The 21,000-nt window shown below is 52.1% G+C and overlaps 10 protein-coding genes across 10 annotated transcripts; 6 read left to right on the plus strand and 4 right to left on the minus strand.

The window, feature by feature from the left end:
- Positions 1 to 495: 495 nt before the first annotated feature.
- PHYSODRAFT_493083 (zinc transporter ZIP protein) lies at positions 496 to 1,500 on the minus strand (the record flags this gene model as incomplete). Its single annotated transcript, XM_009523960.1, has 1 exon — positions 496 to 1,500. The coding sequence occupies one exon, from the start codon at positions 1,498 to 1,500 to the stop codon at positions 496 to 498; it is 1,005 nt and encodes a 334-aa protein (XP_009522255.1).
- Positions 1,501 to 4,153: 2,653 nt separating this feature from the next.
- On the plus strand, positions 4,154 to 4,580 carry PHYSODRAFT_414808 (hypothetical protein; the record flags this gene model as incomplete). Its single annotated transcript, XM_009523961.1, has 2 exons — positions 4,154 to 4,344; positions 4,415 to 4,580. Coding segments are annotated over 2 exons (357 nt in total), but the record flags the coding sequence as incomplete, so codon positions are not given.
- Positions 4,581 to 7,709: 3,129 nt separating this feature from the next.
- PHYSODRAFT_491493 (hypothetical protein) lies at positions 7,710 to 7,988 on the minus strand (the record flags this gene model as incomplete). Its single annotated transcript, XM_009523962.1, has 1 exon — positions 7,710 to 7,988. The coding sequence occupies one exon, from the start codon at positions 7,986 to 7,988 to the stop codon at positions 7,710 to 7,712; it is 279 nt and encodes a 92-aa protein (XP_009522257.1).
- A 676-nt stretch (positions 7,989 to 8,664) lies between these two features.
- On the plus strand, positions 8,665 to 9,678 carry PHYSODRAFT_490297 (hypothetical protein; the record flags this gene model as incomplete). The annotated part of the gene is made up of 1 exon (XM_009523963.1): positions 8,665 to 9,678. One exon carries the CDS (start codon positions 8,665 to 8,667, stop codon positions 9,676 to 9,678), a length of 1,014 nt encoding a protein of 337 aa, XP_009522258.1.
- A 269-nt stretch (positions 9,679 to 9,947) lies between these two features.
- PHYSODRAFT_558319 (hypothetical protein) lies at positions 9,948 to 11,107 on the plus strand (the record flags this gene model as incomplete). The annotated part of the gene is made up of 2 exons (XM_009523964.1): positions 9,948 to 10,084; positions 10,208 to 11,107. Exons 1-2 carry the CDS (start codon positions 9,971 to 9,973, stop codon positions 11,105 to 11,107), a joined length of 1,014 nt encoding a protein of 337 aa, XP_009522259.1. The 5' UTR covers positions 9,948 to 9,970.
- Positions 11,108 to 11,171: 64 nt separating this feature from the next.
- PHYSODRAFT_491619 (protein-kinase-like protein) lies at positions 11,172 to 13,520 on the minus strand (the record flags this gene model as incomplete). The annotated part of the gene is made up of 4 exons (XM_009523965.1): positions 11,172 to 11,314; positions 11,375 to 12,257; positions 12,334 to 12,458; positions 12,563 to 13,520. 4 exons carry the CDS (start codon positions 13,518 to 13,520, stop codon positions 11,172 to 11,174), a joined length of 2,109 nt encoding a protein of 702 aa, XP_009522260.1.
- A 365-nt stretch (positions 13,521 to 13,885) lies between these two features.
- Positions 13,886 to 14,701, minus strand: PHYSODRAFT_494836 (hypothetical protein; the record flags this gene model as incomplete). Its single annotated transcript, XM_009523966.1, has 2 exons — positions 13,886 to 14,304; positions 14,464 to 14,701. The coding sequence occupies 2 exons, from the start codon at positions 14,699 to 14,701 to the stop codon at positions 13,886 to 13,888; spliced, it is 657 nt and encodes a 218-aa protein (XP_009522261.1).
- Positions 14,702 to 15,367: 666 nt separating this feature from the next.
- On the plus strand, positions 15,368 to 16,249 carry PHYSODRAFT_558324 (pirin-like protein; the record flags this gene model as incomplete). Its single annotated transcript, XM_009523967.1, has 1 exon — positions 15,368 to 16,249. One exon carries the CDS (start codon positions 15,368 to 15,370, stop codon positions 16,247 to 16,249), a length of 882 nt encoding a protein of 293 aa, XP_009522262.1.
- Positions 16,250 to 16,942: 693 nt separating this feature from the next.
- On the plus strand, positions 16,943 to 17,203 carry PHYSODRAFT_253370 (Kazal-like serine protease inhibitor domain-containing protein; the record flags this gene model as incomplete). The annotated part of the gene is made up of 1 exon (XM_009523968.1): positions 16,943 to 17,203. One exon carries the CDS (start codon positions 16,943 to 16,945, stop codon positions 17,201 to 17,203), a length of 261 nt encoding a protein of 86 aa, XP_009522263.1.
- Positions 17,204 to 17,920: 717 nt separating this feature from the next.
- Positions 17,921 to 18,760, plus strand: PHYSODRAFT_253374 (hypothetical protein; the record flags this gene model as incomplete). Its single annotated transcript, XM_009523969.1, has 1 exon — positions 17,921 to 18,760. One exon carries the CDS (start codon positions 17,921 to 17,923, stop codon positions 18,758 to 18,760), a length of 840 nt encoding a protein of 279 aa, XP_009522264.1.
- Between the last annotated feature and the right edge of the window lie 2,240 nt (positions 18,761 to 21,000).

The raw sequence follows: 21,000 nt of genomic DNA on the forward strand, positions 1-21,000 counted from the left end.
ATGGGACCCTCGAAAGCCTCGGGACCGAATTCTCGTCCTTGTCCCTGATAAGAGTAAGAAGCACAGAACGAGCCAACAGTAGTAAGGCAGTAATAGTAGTAGTCTGTTAGCTGCATAGATCCAGTCACCATCACACAGGTGCATACCCGTTGAAAACGAGGGCGTCCTCAGTCTTATCCAGCCATACCCGATACGCTCAAGACGACAAGCTCAATAATAGACTGCCATGACGCGATTCACGGCGACATTACGCTGAGGTTACGGTTCTTGTCTTGACCTCCTAAATAGGGTTGACTGCGATATGTCCGCAGTTTTGCTTGGTTCCTTCAAACAAACAAAAACTCGTGCGAACGACGCTAAAGCCTAATTGAATCGTAACTCGACGCGCCATCAAGTTAAAATTAGTTTTGTTGTCATTGTTGTGCTCTTGTATTTTCTGTCCACTTTGTCAGTGCCTGGAACGGGGAATTGCTCGTTACTACTTCCATGCGATTTTTACGCCCATCTACCGACAAGCGCCATGAAGCCGGCCCCCGACCACAGGCAGGCGTACAACGCGTACCTCTGTGAAGTACTGCGAGCCAGGAACTTCTGGTTGGTGGTCATATTGTACGTCAGCAGCTCGACGAGGCCTGTATAGAGCAGAATTCCACCGGCCACGCAGTCGAATACTCCCTGCACCCACAGCGCCGTGGTTGATTCGCTGGAATAGGAGTTGCGAATTCCAATGCCGATCACCTGGCCGATTGGGGTCGTGATCGCGAACGCGAAGTTGATCAGGAACAATTTCTTCTTGCTTGTAACGGCGCTGACGGCAGCGCTACCGATAGCGACCCCCTCGAAGAACTGGTGGAAGCACAGAGCAGTCAAAAGTGTCTTGAACTCGGTTCCAGTGGTTACTCCTAGGTCGAGCCCAACGATGACAGAGTGGAAGATGACACCTGCTTCGAAGATGACGGTCGCGATCGTGTGACGGATGCTGGAATCGCTCGAGGCTTCTTTGGCCACTTGCTCTGGCGTAGGACTCGGTGAAGGCTGCATTGCCCGAAAATCGGCGCCGGGGGTGCCGGTAGCTTCTCGCATGCTGCTGTCAGAGTTGCGAACGCGGTGGTCGTGTTCAGCCTGATAGGTGCGATCGCCGTGGCTGTGGCCATGACCGTGAAGCACAGAGCCCTGAGCACCGAAAAATACGACATTTTCGCACTCGATAAAATGTAAGAGCATCAGAGTCATCAGCACAACCGCCAAGCCCAAGGAGCCATACTCCTCCACGATGGAACCAAGAGCCTCGTCGCTTAGCTTCTCGATGCCTTCGTTGATCATGTGAATCAGGCCAGTCGCCAATACCACACCAAAGGAGAACGCACGAATGGACTCCATGACGATAGCATTGACGCTGGACTGGGGAATGAGCTTGGAGACGAGAGGCACCAGCGTCCCGGCTACAGACACGGCGAGAATGATGAAAATGGCCCCGACATGCAGCCCCAGATCCTCCATTAAACGCGTGCGAGTTCGCGCCTTGAATTTCTGCCTGCCAGCCAGTCCAGTGGAAAGAAAAGTGATAGCTGGTGGGGCGCTCTAGCCCCTGAATCTAACATATAGGCGTTATGAACTTACCTGCCCGTGCGCGACGTACGCGGGTCGCATGCACAATAACTCCAGCGCTGGAATACTCCATACGCTTGGCCACAAAAAAACAAAATGGTACTGTGGACGCCCCAAAAACAAATCTGAGAACGATACAGCAAATTTAGCGAAGCTTTCGTCGAGTATGGAGCCGAAAAAGCTGAAATCGTGTCATGTTTGCTGCCCACCCGCCTCCATTCATTCGAATGTTGTAGCGACGATGCGTTTGTGGACACATTTTTTGTTAAAATGGTACCGCCAATGTGCAAATTCCGGCAAAGGACGATAAAATGAAAAGTTGGTGCTCCATTTCTCAACGCCACAGTCCGTTTCAGTTGGAGGCAGTGGGTCTGCCGCCGTCGGACAAATGATACGTCGCACTCTGAGAGCTTACGCGAAATCTCCCGCAAGTTGCAACTCCCGCTTTCTCCGACGGCGGAGACAGTTTGCATGTCCAAACCGAAGAAAATCAGCTCTATCCAAAGCACAATCGAACGGTAGCATGTCGAACGGTAGCACTGCAGTACTCTTGCCTTGATATAACGAAGAAGCTCTCGTCGGCACACCAAGAATTACATCCCTATAGCCCAAAACAACATTCTAATGAACTTGCTGCAGTATAAGATGAAAAGTACACACTGCTGTACGAGTGGCTGTTGTGCTGGTATAAGCGGTAGCATAGTTACAGGGATCTACATGAACCACAATAGCAGCTACTAGCCAACACTAGGAAGCGAAATGCTGCGGCTATCGACTGCAACTTGAAGCTTCAGGAAATGGAAGCTGTGATTGGACGGACGTTTTGGCCAATGAACAGGATCAATCAAAGATGGCTACAGTCCCTAAAAATAATCACGTGGTTGTGATTGCACGACAGGATTCCTGTGTACCTGTGTTGTACATGTACCGTATTGGTATAGTGGGAATGGTTAGAGCAACCATAAGTATGGTTGCTTTTAGCCATTCTGAGACATGTATGGTTGCTTTTAGGGATTTCAAAAATTACGAGCGTAATTTAAATGTCAAACTTTCAAGGTCGTCCTTAGGTGCGTAAATCATTTAAGTTCGTAGTTTTAAGTTCGTTTGCATTTAAGTACGATATAAATAAGTTCGGTCGCCTTGAGCCGCTCATTTCCAAAAGAGCGCAATTGGACGGAGGCCACGTGGATCACGGATTCTCGCGCATCAGGAACGGAACTGAGACAGCACGCGGCGAAGAGGAACTAGTGGCCCCTGCCCGGAGGGCCACTATGCACGGTACGCAGCAAGTTTTACTCACGAGCTGACGGCAGGAGGTTTGGAGTGTCTTATAATGCGTGTGCATGTACATTAAAGGGAGGTCTATGCGGGAGCTAAATGACGGCATCGACTACGTGTATTCTGCCCTCGGAATGGAAAAGGACGACGAAAAAGACGAAGACTTCGTGGTCGAGGACGGCGAAGAGGATGATGATGAAGAAGAGGCGCTCTCCTTCGATGAATCTGACTCTCGATCAAAAGCTGGTGAGGCCATGAAGTGTACATTTGCCGACACTTAAAGTATTTAAGGCTGGATATTGTGCGATGTGCGTGTTTTAGCAGGAAAGTCGCGCAAGGGGAAGAAGCAGAACCACACAGGTGAACGAGGACGAAAGATAACCCCAGGTATCGGCGAAGACAGTTTCGCATTATGTGGTTGCTTTATTATGCATCATTGACACTGCTGAACCTTTGCTTATCTGTGTAGGTTCTGTGCTCGACAAAATGAAGTCAACCATGGCGATTCCTCATGATGCTCCAATTCATCGGCGAAAATGTGAATCCTGTAAGGTCATTCAGAGTGTTGCTTGTGACCCTGACAACGGACGATTGATATGCGTTTGCAGTGCACAAGCAGCGCAAGAATTCCAAGAACAGAAGACAGCAGGAAACACCAAAACCAAAGCAAAGTATTGTTAAACTAGGTTCATTATGATTGCTTTATCATTTAAGGTCGCTTTAATATCATGTATGGTTGCGTTATTTTTGACTATAGTGCCTGCTAAGCGTCGGATGAATGAGACGCTGAAGCGTCATTCTCCTCATGTGGTGGAACATACCTCTCCATCTCCCCCTCCATCTTCTCGTCAAGGCACGAAAAGCTCTGGGCACGGCCAACCACTCCCGTTTGACCTTGGTAGCGACAACAGACTCTCTAAGCGTCCAAGTTCGGGCGAATATATGCCGCGTAAACGGCGTAGCAAGTATCCGGATACGTCAAAGGTCAATGAAAAAGAGCTGATCGAGAATGTCGCTCCGGCGTTTGCTCCAGAGACATGCTTCGCTCGCTAGACTTTAACGGATGCTAGTGTTTCTTCCAAGCACATCACGAACTTCCTGAATGAGAGAATCGGTGCGTAGTTTTATATATGATATGCTGAAGTGATACTTACGATACTGTTCGCGCTTTGTGTGTTTGCTAGGCTGCAAAATAACACCTCAACAGACCCGTAATCTGATCCGCAGTATTATGGGGCACGACGCAGCGGAGGCCCGTTTGAAAGACATGCTGCAAGCTATCCGCCAGTTAGACGGTAGTGACGTCCTTGTTATTCAAGACCAAATGGACGTGACATGCGGTATCGTGATGCAAACAAAGGTGCAGAAGTTGATGGTCGAGCGCTGGGGCGACACTCTTACGATGGATTTCACTCACGGCACGAACAATTTGGGCTATCACTTGGGTGCGTATGAGTTGTTCGGTATAGCAACATTGTCTTTGTTACGGCAACCTTGCGTAGTTATAGCAACCATATCGATAATATAGCAACCTTATTAACAAAGTGATTTTCTACTGTTGTGTGTTGGATATTTCAGGGAGTCTGGTCGTCACAACCGCTACTGGTAGAGGGTTCCCAGTTGTAGACTTCATATGCCTCAACCAACGAGCTCCGATGATGACAACAATCCTGGAGTATTTCCAAGAGAAGAACCCAAGTTGGCGGATTATATCCTCCATCGTGATCGACAAAGATTTCGTTGAGTGGACGGTGCTGAAAACACTATTTCCTGCTGCGAAAGTTTTACTTTGTCAATTCCATACCATTTCGTACTGGAAGAAGGTGATGTAGCGGGCCCCATACAAGCTGAAGGTGTCTGAACGCGACGAGTTACTCAACCTGATGATAAAAACGCTGTACAGGTACGCAACAGATTCTATTTATGATTCTTGTGGTAACGCTAACTTTGGAAAACAAACCATATGCAGCTCCACAGAGACAGGTTACGATTCTAGTTACGGTGCATTGAAGCAATACTGCGAAGACAACAAGAAACAAGCTTTATTCTCGTACTTTGAAAAGAACTGGGATTCGTGTCGAGACATGTGGGCGAACTTTGCTCGCAGCAAATTTTTCACGGCTGGGAATACTACAACGAACAGGATCGAGTCAAACTGGAATCAAGTGAAAATACTGTTGGGGCACAAGACATGAATTGACAAGACTATTGCGGGCTTGGTGCAGCATCAAATCATGATAACTCAGCAGATCGGTTTCGTCATCGCGCAGCACCATTCGACTTCGCCCGTTCCTAAAACCATACCGATGTTTCTCCGGACTGTAGCAACTCGACTGTACCCTGACGTCTTCGAGAAAGCGAGAAAAGAGTGGGAACGATTTGTGAACTTCATGGCAGATGCGACTTGTGAGCGTACAGTGTCGAGTCCTTCACAATGGAAAATTTATTGCGGGAATCAAACCTTTCGCTGTCACGATGTGGAGTGGACGTGTACTTGTCTATTTTATAGCAGTCACCATTTACCATGTCGTCATCTTATGCACTTAGCACGCGAGGCTTCAAACTGCTTCCATCTATGGCAATTCATGATCGGTGGAGTACGTACCAGACCTTGGAAGTGAAAAACGAATTGACGGCTGCAGCGGAAATGTTACAGCCAATTGTGCAAATGTCCAAGTTAAGGTTGCCGAAAGTAAAGTTGCCGAACGACACTGGGGCTGAACCAGAACAACCACTTTATGCTGCGGGGGGTAACGCTTCGCCAACCAAAGCTAGGAAGCAAGTTGCGTACGTACGGCTACGGCGAGGTGAACGGGCAAACCAGGTTGTATTGTCTTCAGCTGAAAAATACGCATACGCAAAAGCGATGCTGGAACCGCTATTGGAACACCTGTCAGATTTGTCTAGTGCAGACTTCTACCAAGAGCTAAGTGCCTGGAAGGAAACGATCGACATAGGGCTCAACCGTGTCAACCCTACCCCCCCAACCGAGTTCTACAGAATCTGCTGAAGATAGCAAGCAAGAAGAAGATGTTTCTGAACCTGTATCGGACTCCATTTTGGACCCCGTGGAGGCAATGGGAACTATGACGCTCATGGACGCATTGGAAAGCAGCCCCATGACCATGAATTATGGCGATTACGGGTCCGACGAAAGTATGTTACCGACACAACGCACTCACCTTTCGCAGTCATCTCCAATTCGACCTCCCATCGACGAGAAATCTCATGACAGCTGCGGAATGAGTAGCTGTGACAAGGTTTCAAGCTCTACGAAGCCTGACACAGAGTCGCGCGTGCGCCAGGTCGATGTCGTTAGAGTTTCTAATCCACCAAGCCAAGGAAAGTCAAGGTCAACTCCGAAACAGCTGAGGCAAACTACGATCAGTCTCAAAGCCGACCGTCTTGCTATTCACAAGTACCCCACTGAACTTGCCGTGACTTGGATCAGTTCCTGATTTGGGCCAGAAACACCTCAAATCTGAAGCGCGTGGTGGAGATGCTGTCGAAGCATCCTGTTCAGCTGGAGGATGCGATCTAAGAGCTCGGAAGATTGATTGTCATTGGGAAATTGTACGACCTGTGGACTACATGCACACATTTGTAATTCCACAAGACCTCGCCCTATCAATGCAGGCAGCAACGACTACTACCCGGAAGGAGAAGCAGCCAATTGTACTGGATGAAAAGGCCAAGAAGCAAGGACTTGTTCTCGACGTCGTCTTGGCGATTGATCCAAAACTGTGGAAATTTAGCGGGTATGGTTGCTTTAGCGATATGGTTGGTTTAATAGGGTTGCTTTAACATGCTTATGTTTCTAGACAATATGTAGGTGCTCTAACAGGATTCTACGCGATCAAGGCGAAGTGTACCTCATGGTTGAAGGACCGAAAGTGGCTGGAGCAAGATTGGCGTAAAGTTGACTCCATCGTGGATCTTTTCGCTGCGGAGACAGCAACTGCAGGACTTCCGCGTGATGCTGTTCCCGAGCGACACCAAGGTCTAGCGAACGAAATTATCTCAAAGTTTACTTCAAGTCGGCTACGCACTGAAATTGTGACGCTCTCCAACAAAGTCCTGATCAGCTTTGACTACATCGTGGGAGGGATCTGTCGTGGATGGCTAAATGATAGCCCTGTGGGCTTTTGCTTGGAGACCCTTGCGAGATCGGTGGGGAAGTGCCATGTGCTGTCATCACTGACATGGGCTATCGGATGGCCAAGTCTCCCTAAGACAGCACTTGCAGCAACGAATTTTTTTATCCACCCCGTTAATCTGCACGCAGACCACTGGGGGGGGGGGGGGTAATTATCCTTCGCCTACGCTACACGGCAAAAAAAAGCAAGCTTCGGCTGCATGTTTACATGTACGAACCGCTCATTGATGATGACTATCACCATGAAATGGAAATCGTGTGGACTGGAATTCCGAAAGACAAAGAAAATGAAGGAAAGGAGGGGCTTCGTGGTTATGTGGAGCGGTGGCACAAGGCTTCTGACCCCCGTGGCCATCTTTTCCTCGATCCGATTGAGTTGATCTGTGCCCCTCAACAACCTGATTTTGCTAGCTGTGGTGTAATGGTAGTAGCCCAAGCCCACAGCTATCTTACGGGGAACTTGCAGATGCAACTTTCTAGAATTTCCAAGAACGACGTCAAGGTGATGCGATTGAAAATGCTGTGGGGCATCCTGTGTTACTCCCAAGAACGTCATCTCTCTGAACGCGACGTCGCTAAAGCTAGCCAGATTCATCAGCAGCTACAGAACCAGCTCTGAGAAACACTACAGTCTGTATTTACCTTTAAATACAGAGTCTATGCTGCATTAGTCTTTCATTTTTCGCACCGCCAGCTCCAGTAGAACATCGAGGGAAACAGCGTCGTCCTCTGCGGTGAGACCACCTTGGTCGGCCCCTTCATCGCCCAAGACGGCTGCTAACGCATAGCTGTTCTCTTCGCGATCTTCGACGAGGGCTTGGATTTGTAGCTGCGCTGCCAGAAGCTTTTCCAGATGCTCGGTAAGCTCATCTAGCTTCATCTTGAGGAGTTCAATCTCGGCGATTCTCGCGCGCACCAGCTCATGTGCCAGCGATTTCTTCTCCATTTTTGCTGTCGCTCAAAATCTGCCAAGTGTTGAAAATGTGGGACACATATTGTCATGTGTTTCACGTATTGCTGTGTAGAGAACATCAGTTAGACGCCACCACGACGTGTCTAAATTTAGAGATATATGTAGCAAGACCATGACGAGGGCGACGTGTCCCTGTCATTTACGCGTCATTTAAAATAAATTACCGGGTGCCAGCTGGTTTTAGGGTTGCTTTAGGCCTTGTTGTTGCTTTAATTTCTGTCGTGTTGTCGTCATATGGTTGCTGTAATGCCAGAAACTCGGGCCTGCTGGTATAGCCATCGTTTCCAGTCGTTCTTCAGCTGGAGTACTTGACCGTCATCCTCTTCAGCGACAGCTGTGAATCTGTGCGGACACGATGCAGTTGCTGCAAATGACAGCGACAAATGCATTTATGCGTAGCGTGAACGATAGAGCCGTGCCCATTGGAAAGGGTCACTTGAGCAGCAGTAACACGCAGCAGCTGGAGCTAGTCACAAGAAATGCAGCCTGCAGACGTATGAGAGCTCCTCTGCCATCTACAATCCACGTAGCGATCCACTGGTAGCAGGATCCGCCAGTAAACCGTTCACACCGCAATTTGCGCTACAGCCTCTTCCAGACTAGCGGTACCCACGTCCACCAGCCTTCCGAAGCAGCGGTACTCACGACAATGTCCGAAGAAAAATGCTGCGGATGCATCTCGACGGAGAGTGGCCAAGACTACGACACAACCATGCACGTTGGCGCCATCTTCATCGTCTTCGCGGTGTCCTGGGCTGGGTCACTGCTCCCAGTGCTGACGCAGAAGGTCCGATGGAGCACGGACTCCATTCTCATGGACGGGATCAGTGCGTTCGCGTTCGGTGTCGTCCTCGCGACGGGATTAATCCACATGGCGAACGAAGGTATCGAGAAGTTGAGCGACGAGTGTCTTGGCCCCATTGTGGTGGAGTACGGATGCTTGGGCCTAGCGGTTATCCTCATCACTATGATCCTCATGCACTTCATCGAGTGTGAGAGCTCCGTCTTCTTCGGCAGCGAAGGGTCAGCATTCCACGGACACGGACACGCCCATGAAGAGGAAGCTCTTGACATCGCCGAGTTGGGCGTCAGTACTCGCAAGGGCAGCCTAGTCACACCTCACCTCGCTGATAATCCGTACCAGATCAAGACCACTGAGAAGATCGAGACCACGAGCAACCGACGCCCCAGAATCGCCACGCTCATCTTCGAAGTCGGAGTCATGTTCCACTCGCTGGTCATTGGCTTGGACCTCGGCGTGTCCACAGGTGAAGAGTTCAACACCCTGTTGACAGCTCTGTGCTTCCACCAGTTCTTCGAGGGAGTCGCTATTGGCAACGCTGCCATTGGATCGACCGAGAGTCGTAGCAAGCTCATGCTGCTCAACCTCGCGTTTGCAGTTACCACCCCGATTGGCCAGGCCTTTGGTATCGCCATCCACAGCTCGTACTCCGGTTCCTCGGCGACATCGCTGTGGGTGCAGGGCATTTTTGACTGCGTGGCCGCCGGTATCCTGCTCTACACGGGCTTGGTTGAGTTGCTGACGTACAACATGACCAAGAACCAGAAGTTCCTGTCGCGAAGTGCACCACAGAGATACACGCTCTACGCATGCCTCTGGTCAGGGGCTGCTCTCATGGCGCTCATCGGTAAGTGGGCATGAGGTGGTATTTGTTGATAGAGCATTCGCGTAGAAGATAATGTAATAATTGTGTTAAATAAAAGACCTTCGCTCTCATGCTGAAGTTGACCCTCACTCTGTTCGTCCTCCCATTCAACCAATCAGAAATCGCCAACTCTCCCAAAGATAAATTACCCAATCGCAGCCTGCCAAGCCACGCCAAGCTCAAGGTCAAATTCAGATGGCTACACTGAAGTTGCTGTTCAAGCCTTTGACTGGCATTCCCATTCCCCAACTTACCCTGACACCTCCAGCCTCCAACACAACTCGTGCAATGGCGCGCGCATCTGCAATGGAACTGTTCGGCTTCGTGCAAAGTGGGGCGTCTCGACTTCAACACACTGTGAACCAACACCTCCACCTGCTATCCGCCGCCTCACCTGCCACAGTCTCAACCGCGTTTGAACAAGTCACAGTCTCCCCTTCCTGCAGCTTCCGCTCCACCTTCGTGCACAGCCCCAGCAATGAGACCTCCACAGCCTCTAACTCTGTATCAGCAGCAAGTTCTGAGGGTCACCTCCACGCTCTATCGATCGACGGGGTCGCTCTGCTGATCGTGTCATTCTTGGATGGCGAGTCGCTCTCTCGTGTTCAAGGCGTCAACACTGCATGGAGAAGCTTCATCCAGCAGTACAAGGGGCCTCTTTATCGATCTTTGGTCGAGGAACGCCGGGTCTTCCATACGGTCATCACGTCCACGTCGGTGTTCAAGTCGTACCTCTTCTCACTGCGGCACGAGTTTGACCGAGAACTCGCCCACACACACGCTGTGCACCCGACACACCACGCGCTGGAGCAGTACTGCGCCTCGACCGAGAACCACGGGTTTGTGGCCATGTTCTGCGATATTATCGAGTTCCGCGACCCAAGAATCGCTCGGTTCGTCGCTTGGAAGCGTCAGAGTGCGCTCAGTATGGTGCTGGCGGCGACACCAGACCATGTCATGAACTTCCGGAAGCGTTCCAGCTACGTGGGGCCGATCACGTTCGTGCCGGTGGATAACCCGCTCTGGCCGGTGTTCACGTCTTCATCAGTCGATGCTCCGGGGTTCATGGGCTACGCATTCGACCACGTGATCATGGTGAAAGGCTACGAAGCTCTCAAAGACACGGTCGTCAAGTCCATCCTGAAAGAGCTCATGATCTTCGACACGACTGAGAACGCAGCAGCATACGGACGCAGCGTCGGTCGAGCACCCTACGCCGCGATTCTTGAGGACGAAGACGCCCAGGTGCAGGTCGGCCAGGCGGAGAGGATCAGCCACCTGACGTTCTCGTCTCCACTGCGCCGACAGCTCAGTAAATACCCCGTCGCCGAGCGTATCCGTCGTATGCGGGACAAGATCAAGGCCGTTGACGACTGCATCGCCGCGACTCCAAACAACACGAGCTGCAGCTCGACCCCAGCTTAGAAGAACAATTGTCTGTACATTGTAATTCACACGCGCTTAGTCACTTCTATTCGCCGAGGGATTCTTAGGACACGGTGCACTGCGAGACGCCGCCGCACACATAAGATGTGCACGATCGCTGCTGGTCCAAAAGTGCCGCTGCAAACCTGTTGCCCGCTTGCTGGACTTCACCAGCGGTTTCCATTCCAACGCCACCACTGCCACATCCTCTAGCCCCTTCCGCTTTCTCTTGCTGTCCCTGCCATCGCTCTTCGTGGCTTTGCCGACGATGCGCCTTCTGCTGGTGCTTCTCGCGCTTCTTCTTGTCGCGTTTCTTCTTCGCGTTATACTTCTTAAAAGCCTTCGAGTCGCCGTAGTAATGACATAACACCGAATCAACTTGGTCCACCACGACGCCCGGCTGGCTCATGTACGTCTGCGCTGGTATTGTACCCTTCGGGTCAATCGGTCTACTCCCTTCGTCCTTCGGGTTGATCAATGGCAGCTTTAGGTATCGGCAGATCGGGTTGCAGCGGTGCGAGTCTAAGAATCGTTCAAAGCCTCGCAACGCCAAGTTCCCCTTGCCAAACTCTTTCCCTCGCCTTGTGTGGATCTGCGGGTCCGTGTAATGATCACCAACGCCTTGGATATCGACCACGAGAATTTGTTGGCCTGACGCCTCGTACGTGAAGTGTGAGAAAGCCTGCGGTGTGTTGCGTTCCAGCTCGCTCACGTAGCCAAAATTGTTGTTGTGTTTGTGGTACTCCCCTGCAATGAATGGTTCCACACCACAAATTGTGCCACTGAGCGTCAGATTCTCGATAGTCTGGTCTCCACCACCACTTACAGCGCTTGGAATCAGCTGAAGAACCCACGCCTCCAAAAATTCAACGCGTCGCGGGGGATTGTATGAATTGTACAGCTTCGCGTACTTGGCCGCCACGGCTTGCATCTCGACGTCCTTGAAGTACGTGTCCGGATTTTCATTGGGGTCGATTGCGATTTTCGCCACGTAGCTGGTGCACTTGGACATGACGCTGTCCTCGTCGATATCGTCTCCTCTTAATGCAGGAGGCGGCATACTGAGATCTTGCAGGTGGAACACTTGACGAAGCCCACCCTTGGCGAAAGGCTCGGTATCAATTTTTATCTTGATTCTCGACGACGTCCACTACCGAAGACACAGTAATCACAAGATTAGATGTTTGTGCTGAAGTAAAACAAATCACAAGATATCGTTTGCTTACCCTGCGGTGCTCTGAGTCGAATACGTGCTTGATGGCATCCCGCTCACGCAATAACGCGAAGTCAGGTGGCTCACGATAAATAATTGGCAGCTCCAAGGAAAGCAAGTCCGACGTCTTCGCAATTGCTACAAGCAACAATAGCCACGTTCAATAGCATTAGCACCCACAATTCCGGGGAGTATGCGTGAAATCCACGCTATAGCAAAACGAACATAAATTTGCTGCTTACTTTGATCCGCTTCGCTCAACTCGTCCACGAGTTGCACACGGCGGTCCTTGTACTCTGTCACCGTAATGAACCCCTCCTGATACAGCTTCTGCAAGTTCCGCAGCTTTTCAAGATTCTGGCCATCACTTTCCACCGAGTAATTGGACCCCGACGCCGGCGTAGAACCAAGTCCACTGTAAAATCCCCCTTGCAGCGCCTGAGACGGCCACGATCCATCAAAGAGATCATCCACGGGCTGCACTTCGGCCTCCAGGGGTCCATCTACATCTTCCTCCAGCTCCTCATTCAACTCCGCCAGTAAATTATCCACAGCGACTGCATCTTCCTCGTCCGTTTTGTGCTCTTCCTCTTCCTCCTCCTCCACGTGCTTCCGTCCCTCTCCATACTCAAAACTCGCCTCCACATCGTAAAATGAATTTTCCCTCTGGAAAAATGACGATGGCGCCCTCGAGCTTTTCGTGAAATTCTCCGAGCACGTCCTTCTTCTTAGGGCCAGTCTGGCCAGCTCCGCCGGGTCGGCCAGCGGCGGCTCGGGCTCGTATTGGTCCTCTGCGCTGAAATGACTGCAGCTGCTGGAATCGCTGAACCCCGACGTGTTTTTCCTCCAATTGGGTCCGTCCTGGCTGTAGAAATGGGCAAACTTGGCCCCGCTGCTGCGTAGAATGATGTCGGAGCTGTGGAATCGGCGGCGAATGGGCGCCACGTCGTCTTCGTCTTGCGGGTAAATAGGTCGAGAATTATTATTTGGGTACTTCCAGAATGGGACCGAGGTGGTTTTACCCGAGGTTTTAGTCCCTGGTTTTAGCGCCTCCAGCAGCTCCGCGGACGACGAGGCGGAGGACGACACGGAGCGCTGCGAGCTGCAGGGCGAGAGGGACGGAGCGCGCGCCAGCGACGCGCACGGGGACGCGAGCTGCGTCTGCATCTTGGCGTCCTCTCCGATGGCCGGCAGCGCCATAGGCCCCGGCGGTCTCTGGAAGTCTGCGGCTTCTCGCCTCTTGACAAGTGACTGGCGGTTTGTATGGGGCAAATCAGAAGGTAGTAGAATCGGACGCGCTGATTGGATAAAACGACACAGCCGTTATCGAGTGGTTGGGGTTGCGTGCGGGTGGCACTGCCGCGGGAGAGTGACATCCACTTCAACTTCGCGAGGATTAGTAGAGCTCTGATGCATAACTTTTCCCTCCAATGAACTGGAAGATACGAACGAACATATAATCTGAATGCTGCACTCACAAACGACCAGCCAACTCGTTGTCCTCACCGGTACACAAACGGCTCCCAGCTCATGGCGCCACCTCGGTCTCCGCTGGTTGGGGACGCTCAAGAGGCCCAGAGGCACGTGCCTCCTAAGTGGAGAAGCTTGATGCGGCGCCCCATCTTCTCCTTGGCAATACGCTTGAGTAGATCCTGCTCCCCCTGGACGGACTGCCAGCCAGCGCGCGCGCACTCGCTAACGGCATCAAACAGCGGTTGATCAATCGTGAAGACAACTACGTCCGCCTCGCAGTCCGGGTCCTCGCGCGCCGCGCGCTTCAGAAGCTCCAGCACGGCCAGAAGCCCCGCCCGCGCTGTCGTAGCATCGGGGTCATTGAGAGTCTCCTCGACGTTCCAGTCTGGGTGGACTGGAAACTTGCAGATCAACTGCACGACCTCGTTACCTTCACAGTCGTGAGCGCTACTTCCACGGCAGAAGGCGATAAGGTCAGCTTTTCCCGGTAGCTTCATGTCATCGTAGCTGACTTTGCGACGTTGAGCAGCCCGTGCTGCATCGGGTCGGTCTTCATCCCGTCCACGCTTCGGTGAAATTTTAGAGTTCTCGGAATCTTGGGGGTTCTCTTCTTCCGGAGAAGTTCCCTCATCGCTGGATCTGACTTCGACGCATACTTGGGGCTTCGCACGCGCAGTCTCTTGAGGCATCTTGCGCCAGTTATGGCGATCCAAGAACTCGACGGCCTCAACGTAGGTTGAAAACTTCTTCAGGCTATTCCCCGAGTAACGGAGAGTTTGTTTCAGTGCCTCGCGGCTAGTTCGGAAGACGCCCATTCGCCTCCCCACTGCCACAGCATACGCCGGACCATTCCAGCCTGCAGCAGCTTCATTACCGGAGCTTTTCACCCGCTCTTCCTCTTCGTCCATGAAGTTCTCAGCTTCCGCCATCGTCGAGAATGACTCGAACTTGGCGCCTGGGTACCCAACAGTGGCGTCCTTCACTCGCTTCAGCGACGTGAAGACGCCCGAGACACGGCCTCCCGTCACGGCGTAGAACACAACCGGGCCGCCCATACTCCGCCAGCAAACTGGAGAACTGTTCTCGACTTGAGAAAGTTGCGCAATGAGGCCCCTCGAGCCAAGTTCGCTCATGAGCCAAGTTGAAGTCGTTGACCAAGACAATTCCCAACAATCGATGCCGCCGTTAGAATCTGCGACTTGTGCAGACCGGTCTCGTAATCTTGCGTCGGACCAATCAGCGTTGATGTCCCCCTAACGTGGGGTCGGGCATCAACGTAAGCACTGACACAGCGTCTGGTGGTGAGATCTCTTTCTCCGCTCCAGTAACGAATTTCCCTCGCCCTGCACAGGTTGGTCTCCCTCTCCATGAGGCTCTCTACAGCTGCATCTACCTTGTTCCTCTCCGCGTGGGTCTGCCACTGCGCCATCGATGCATCGCCCATCGCAGAGGTGACGCTGGACGCCGAGGCCGAGTGCGTGGCTAACGGAGACGCTGCCTGTGTGTCCTCTCAGGACCTCTACGACTCAAGCTCAAGCTCCACGTCTATCGGCTTCTCCTCCGTTTCCGACACCATGTTCAACACTCGACGCATCGCCTACAAGTTCATTGCCCGCGAGCAGGGCGAAGGCGTCGGCGCCACGGTGCGACGCTCGCTGGGCTCGCAGCAGCTGCGCAACCTGGACCCCTTCCTCATGCTAGACGAGTTCAACGTCGGCCTGCCCGGAGGCTTCCCCGACCACCCGCACAGAGGCTTCGAGACGGTCACGTACATGCTACCGACGTCCAAGGGCCACATGCGCCACGAGGACTTCCTGGGCAACAAGGGCGAGCTCCGACCGGGAGATCTGCAGTGGATGACCCCGGGCAAGGGCATCCTGCACGCCGAGATGCCAGCCAATGAGGAGAAAGCGCACGGTCTGCAGCTCTGGATCAACCTGCCCAAGGCCAAGAAGATCATGGAGCCCAGGTACCAGGAGATCAGTCGGGATACGGTGCCGCATGTGTGGGACGACGACAAGAAGGTCGAGGCCATTGTGTTCGCCGGCGAGGTGTTCGGCCAAAAAGGTCCCATCGAGACGGAGGCGCCCGTGACGTACATCCACTTCTTGATGAAGCAGGGCGCCAAGCTCGAGTACAAGATCCCGGACGGACACAACGCGTTCGTCTACACGCTGACTGGCAAAGGCAAGTGCGCGGGTGAAGACGTCGAGGCTCATCACGCTATTGTCCTGGAGCAGAATGGCGACGGCGTGCACGTGACGACGGACGAGAAGGACGGCCTGGAGTTTATCGTGATCAGCGGACAGCCCTTGAATGAGCCTGTGGTGCAGTACGGCCCCTTCGTCATGACCTCGGAGGCGGAAATCCACCAGACCATCCGAGACTACCAGAGCGGCGCGAACGGCTTCGAGAACGCACCCAAGTGGTCGTCGGAGATTGGCAACCGCCGTTGAACTCAGCAGGTACAGTAGCAAGCCTCTAATGAAGAAACGCTAACAGTGACGGATTGTGGCGTAGCAAAGCACAGCGTGCATCGAGGAACCCACTCAACCTTACGAACAATACACGTATTCTACATGCCAATACCTTGTGAAAGGTAGCAACAGAGCATACTTCCGCTATAGAGTGGGTGAAATTCCGAGGATTTTCTGAATGAGAATTCCTCGCCCGGATTTGGAGTTCAATGTGTACGACACGTTTGTGACGCGAAGTGATGGCGATCACCGCTACAAACTGTGATGACCGCTTCCGTATATGAGAGAAACCAACCGCAGCAGCTTTCTTGACAAGAGGCCGCTAACAGCAACAAGCTTCACTGCAATCGCTACACTTACGGCTCCCCAAGTCGTGGCTGGGCTGCTCACAGTTCTCATTCCACACATATGCTGCATACAGCGGAGTGCCTGGCAAGCTTCCACGATATCAAAACAATAAAAAACGATTCCAATCCCAATGAGAATGCAATCACGATCGCGTAACGCAGAAGAGAACCAGATCCTATAATCTACTGGTGCGTGGCTGTCATGGCTCACGTGGAATGAGATGCAAGCAGTGCAGCAGTGCAGCGCGCCACAGTGATGTCTACGTCACTTACAAAGTTCCCCGAACGAGAACACCCTCACCCCAGAACTCAAGACTAAAGCACCATGAAGTTCGCCGCTATTGCTGTTCTTGCCTCATTCGTGATCGTCGGTATCTCCGCCGAGGACGCCTCGTCCTCCGAGGAGGGCTCCACGGGCTGCGGCTGGAATGTCTGCTCCGAGAATGACCCTCAAGTCTGTGGCAGTAACGGCGTCACGTACCAGAACCAATGCGAGGTCGACAAGGACAACTGCCTCACCAACCATTACTCCAAGTGGACAGTGCTGCACGAAGGCATGTGCAGCAGGGCTGAGGGGGGACGTTAAATTGGGGTCGCCCGTGAGTAGGCCAAGCTGGAATTGGCATTGAGCCAGAGGCTGCTTGTCTTACTAGAACTTTCCGCCAAGGTGGTTGCCTTGCATGATAATGAATTACTACAGTTCGCAGGTGTGTCTCCCTACCGGTAGGCTAAACTGTTCGCCGTGCTAGTCGATTGAGCTGTGACTTTTGTTCTACCCCTATAAATAAGGCAACTGCACGACCTTGGTAGTTTTGGAGGAACTCGTTCGTTTCCAGTTGTTTCATGTTGCGTCTGGAGTCAAGTCCCTTCACAATGTTCCGTCTTCTCGCGAGATGAAGCTCAACGTCATCACAGTTGCGCAGAACGTGGCGCACCAGCTCTGGAGAAGGGGCCCATCCGACGGCACTCGTCACTGCAGAAGATCAAGGCGATAAATGCCCGCGTGTTTGCTGCGCATCGGTTGTTGCTGGTCGCGAAGCTACACCAAGTTCCTCAGACCGCACAAGATACCCCAAGTCCTCGTCGTCTCACCAGACACCCCAAAGGAAATGGTAAACCTGACGACCGTGTGTCCTGTGAACGGATACATCCTGGCTGGGATCTGGTGAAATCTCGAGGCTACGCACTACTACAGAACTGACCACGGCATCGTTTGCCACAATGTCATACCGCAGTACAATCTGCATGGGAACTACTGGATTGGAAATATCACGACAAATCCGTATCGTGGAACACCCGCTTCATGGCCAAGCTCAGCTTGCCTTACAAATTGTACATGTACCATGGCAGCATCGGGTTCTACTCGTTCTACGACGAGGTGGTTGGGACTTATTGCGCCGAGGACAACACTGGCTACGTGTATGCTAAAGCGCTCGGAACGTATGATATCAACGGAGTGTTCTTAACGAACGATACGGGGAGTGAGGAGGTCAGGATGTCGTTCTGGTACGGCGTTGTGGGCGGACTCTGGCTGGTATATAGCGGTCTCACGATCCGTCGGAGCTACCTCGTGTGCCGACGCTACGGTCAAAAGTGTACCGAAATGGGCGTCGGTATCAACCAAAAGGAGGCGATGATCTTCGTACAGGAGAGCTTGCGCTTGTCTGCTCACGGGTCAAGGAACTACCACAGGGCAGCGCTGCTTTACTTGATCGTGGAAGGAATCATGACCGACTTGTTCCTGATCATCGCCAGCGATGGCTGGACGACTCGCATCCAGTGCTTGTCATTGGGCTACAACTTGTCCGGGTTGATGCTGCTGATGTTTGAGATGGTCGAGAGCATGAATTGGCTCCGAGACAAGTGGCGACAGCGAGTCAAGCGCTCCTTCTTCAGCTACGAGAGGACATTTGTGGGGGAGTTCGTGAGCGCTCTCGTGTTCGAGACTCTGATGTCTGGCTTGAATGGCTCAGACTTGAAGCGGTCAAAACCGACAGCTCTATGTGTTTCGTACTACTTCTGGAGCTTCATCAGCCACGGTGCCATTGTGGTTGTTGTTCTCGGCATTATACTAGCTGTTCGCATAACATTGGGCGCTGATCTACGTGGCGCTTACGCACCGCACTTTGGCAGTGCTGACTGAGCCTTGCTGTGTCGACACAACGTTGGGACCTAGAAGTAGACTCATGATGCTTCGAGGCTATCGGTGGGAGTGTGCCAGACTTTACTACAGGGTCACGGCGCTGAAAGCGTTTGGGATGCTGAAGATGGAAGAGAACGATGTCAGCTATCTGGTGATACAGAAACTGCACTGGTTTACTGCCCCGAGAAATAATTTGGAGGCGATTGGGGTCATATCGGGCCAGCGAGTTGAGCCGTGCGACGAAACTATTTGCACGGGTCCTATCGGCTTTCTTTACCGGAGGCTTGGTGGCTCCTTGGACCAAGTGGATAACCACCAACAGGTTCGGCCTCACCAAGTTGGGTCGCGCTCAGGTCCAGAAGATGCTGCACTTCCGCCATGTTGAGACGTTGAAGTGCTATCACGGATCCAAAGTACTTCGAGAAGTAGTAGAAAGCTGATGCAACGTTGAATCTCCTCATCAAAAGGGATTCGCACACTAGGTGAGGAGACCCGGCAGTGCTTGATTTTGTAGCCCTCTTGATGAATAAACTGGGTAGGGAAGTATTGCGCGGGGTTAGAATAGGTTTGCTGGCACGCAGTAGATTATGAGTAGGAGGTGAGGCAGGATCCAGCCAAGCGACAGCTGATCAACTTCCTCGGTGAAGATGACGTCGACGAGAAAGCCGCTCAGATACATCGTTGCTAGAGGTCTTGTGTTTCTAGCGAGGCGGAGTAGATCGCCAAGTGACAAATGGATTCGTTAAATCAGTTGTCAGTTGCTGCTGCGGCGGAGTAGGTGACTGCTGTTTACGAATAGCTTGAACACTGAAACCCACGCACGGGTTGCGCTATATTTTTCTTGGGGGGGTCGATGCAATTGTCGAGGGAAAGTTGCTGATAAGAGAATACAAGCTTGATCGTTAATTTCAATGATTTCATTCGCACTCGCTGCGTTTTTTTTGCTAATATTCCATTGCTCCGACCCCACTGCCTACTGGTACAAAGATTTCAGCATCGTCTGGTCAAGGACTCGACAAAACTTGGTTTGGCCGAACGTGGTGATAGTTATCCACTCGGTCTAAGGAGCCGCCCAATTTCCGACGGAGAAAACTGATGGGACCCGTGCAAACTTTTTCCTTGTAGGGCTCAACTCGCTGACCCGAGATAATCCCAATCGCCTCCAAATTATTTCTCGGGGCGGTAAACCAATTCAGTTTATGAAGCACCAAGTAGCTGACACCGTCCTCTTCCATCTTCCGCATCCCGAACGCTTTCAGCGCCGTGACCCTGTAGTAAAGTCTGGCACACTCCCACCGATAGCCTCCAAGCATCATGAGTCTACTTCTAGGTCCCAACGTTGTGTCGACACAGCAAGGCTCAGTCAGCACTGCCAAAGTGCGGTGCGTAAGCGCCACGTAGATCAGCGCCCAATGTTATGCGAACAGCTAGTATAATGCCGAGAACAACAACCACAATGGCACCGTGGCTGATGAAGCTCCAGAAGTAGTACGAAACACATAGAGCTGTCGGTTTTGACCGCTTCAAGTCTGAGCCATTCAAGCCAGACATCAGAGTCTCGAACACGAGAGCGCTCACGAACTCCCCCACAAATGTCCTCTCGTAGCTGAAGAAGGAGCGCTTGACTCGCTGTCGCCACTTGTCTCGGAGCCAATTCATGCTCTCGACCATCTCAAACATCAGCAGCATCAACCCGGACAAGTTGTAGCCCAATGACAAGCACTGGATGCGAGTCGTCCAGCCATCGCTGGCGATGATCAGGAACAAGTCGGTCATGATTCCTTCCACGATCAAGTAAAGCAGCGCTGCCCTGTGGTAGTTCCTTGACCCGTGAACAGACAAGCGCCGGATCGTGAGACCGCGATATTCCAGCCAGAGCCCGCCCACAACGCCGTACCAGGACGACATCCTAGGCTCAACGCCCCCCATGTCGTTGGCAAGGAACACTCCGTTGATGTCAAATGTTCCGAGGGCGTGTGCGTATGTCGGGAAAAAATATTTCAATTCAATAAATAATTGGGTTTTGCAATAAAAATCTTTATTATTGGACATCCCAGCTACCAATAGTAATATCATATTGTATTGGTCCAATACAATATGATATTGACCCAATTATTGACAATAAATATGAAAAAGTGCGGTTCTGCGGCCCACCACAAATCTACGTTTGATGGCATCACATGGCACCACCGATGACATCAACAATGGGGTCCTCCACACTACACTAGCGTCGATACAAT

The sequence above is a fragment of the Phytophthora sojae genome (assembly GCF_000149755.1).
Source record: "Phytophthora sojae unplaced genomic scaffold PHYSOscaffold_3, whole genome shotgun sequence".
NCBI classification, from domain to species: Eukaryota; Oomycota; class Peronosporomycetes; order Peronosporales; family Peronosporaceae; genus Phytophthora; species Phytophthora sojae.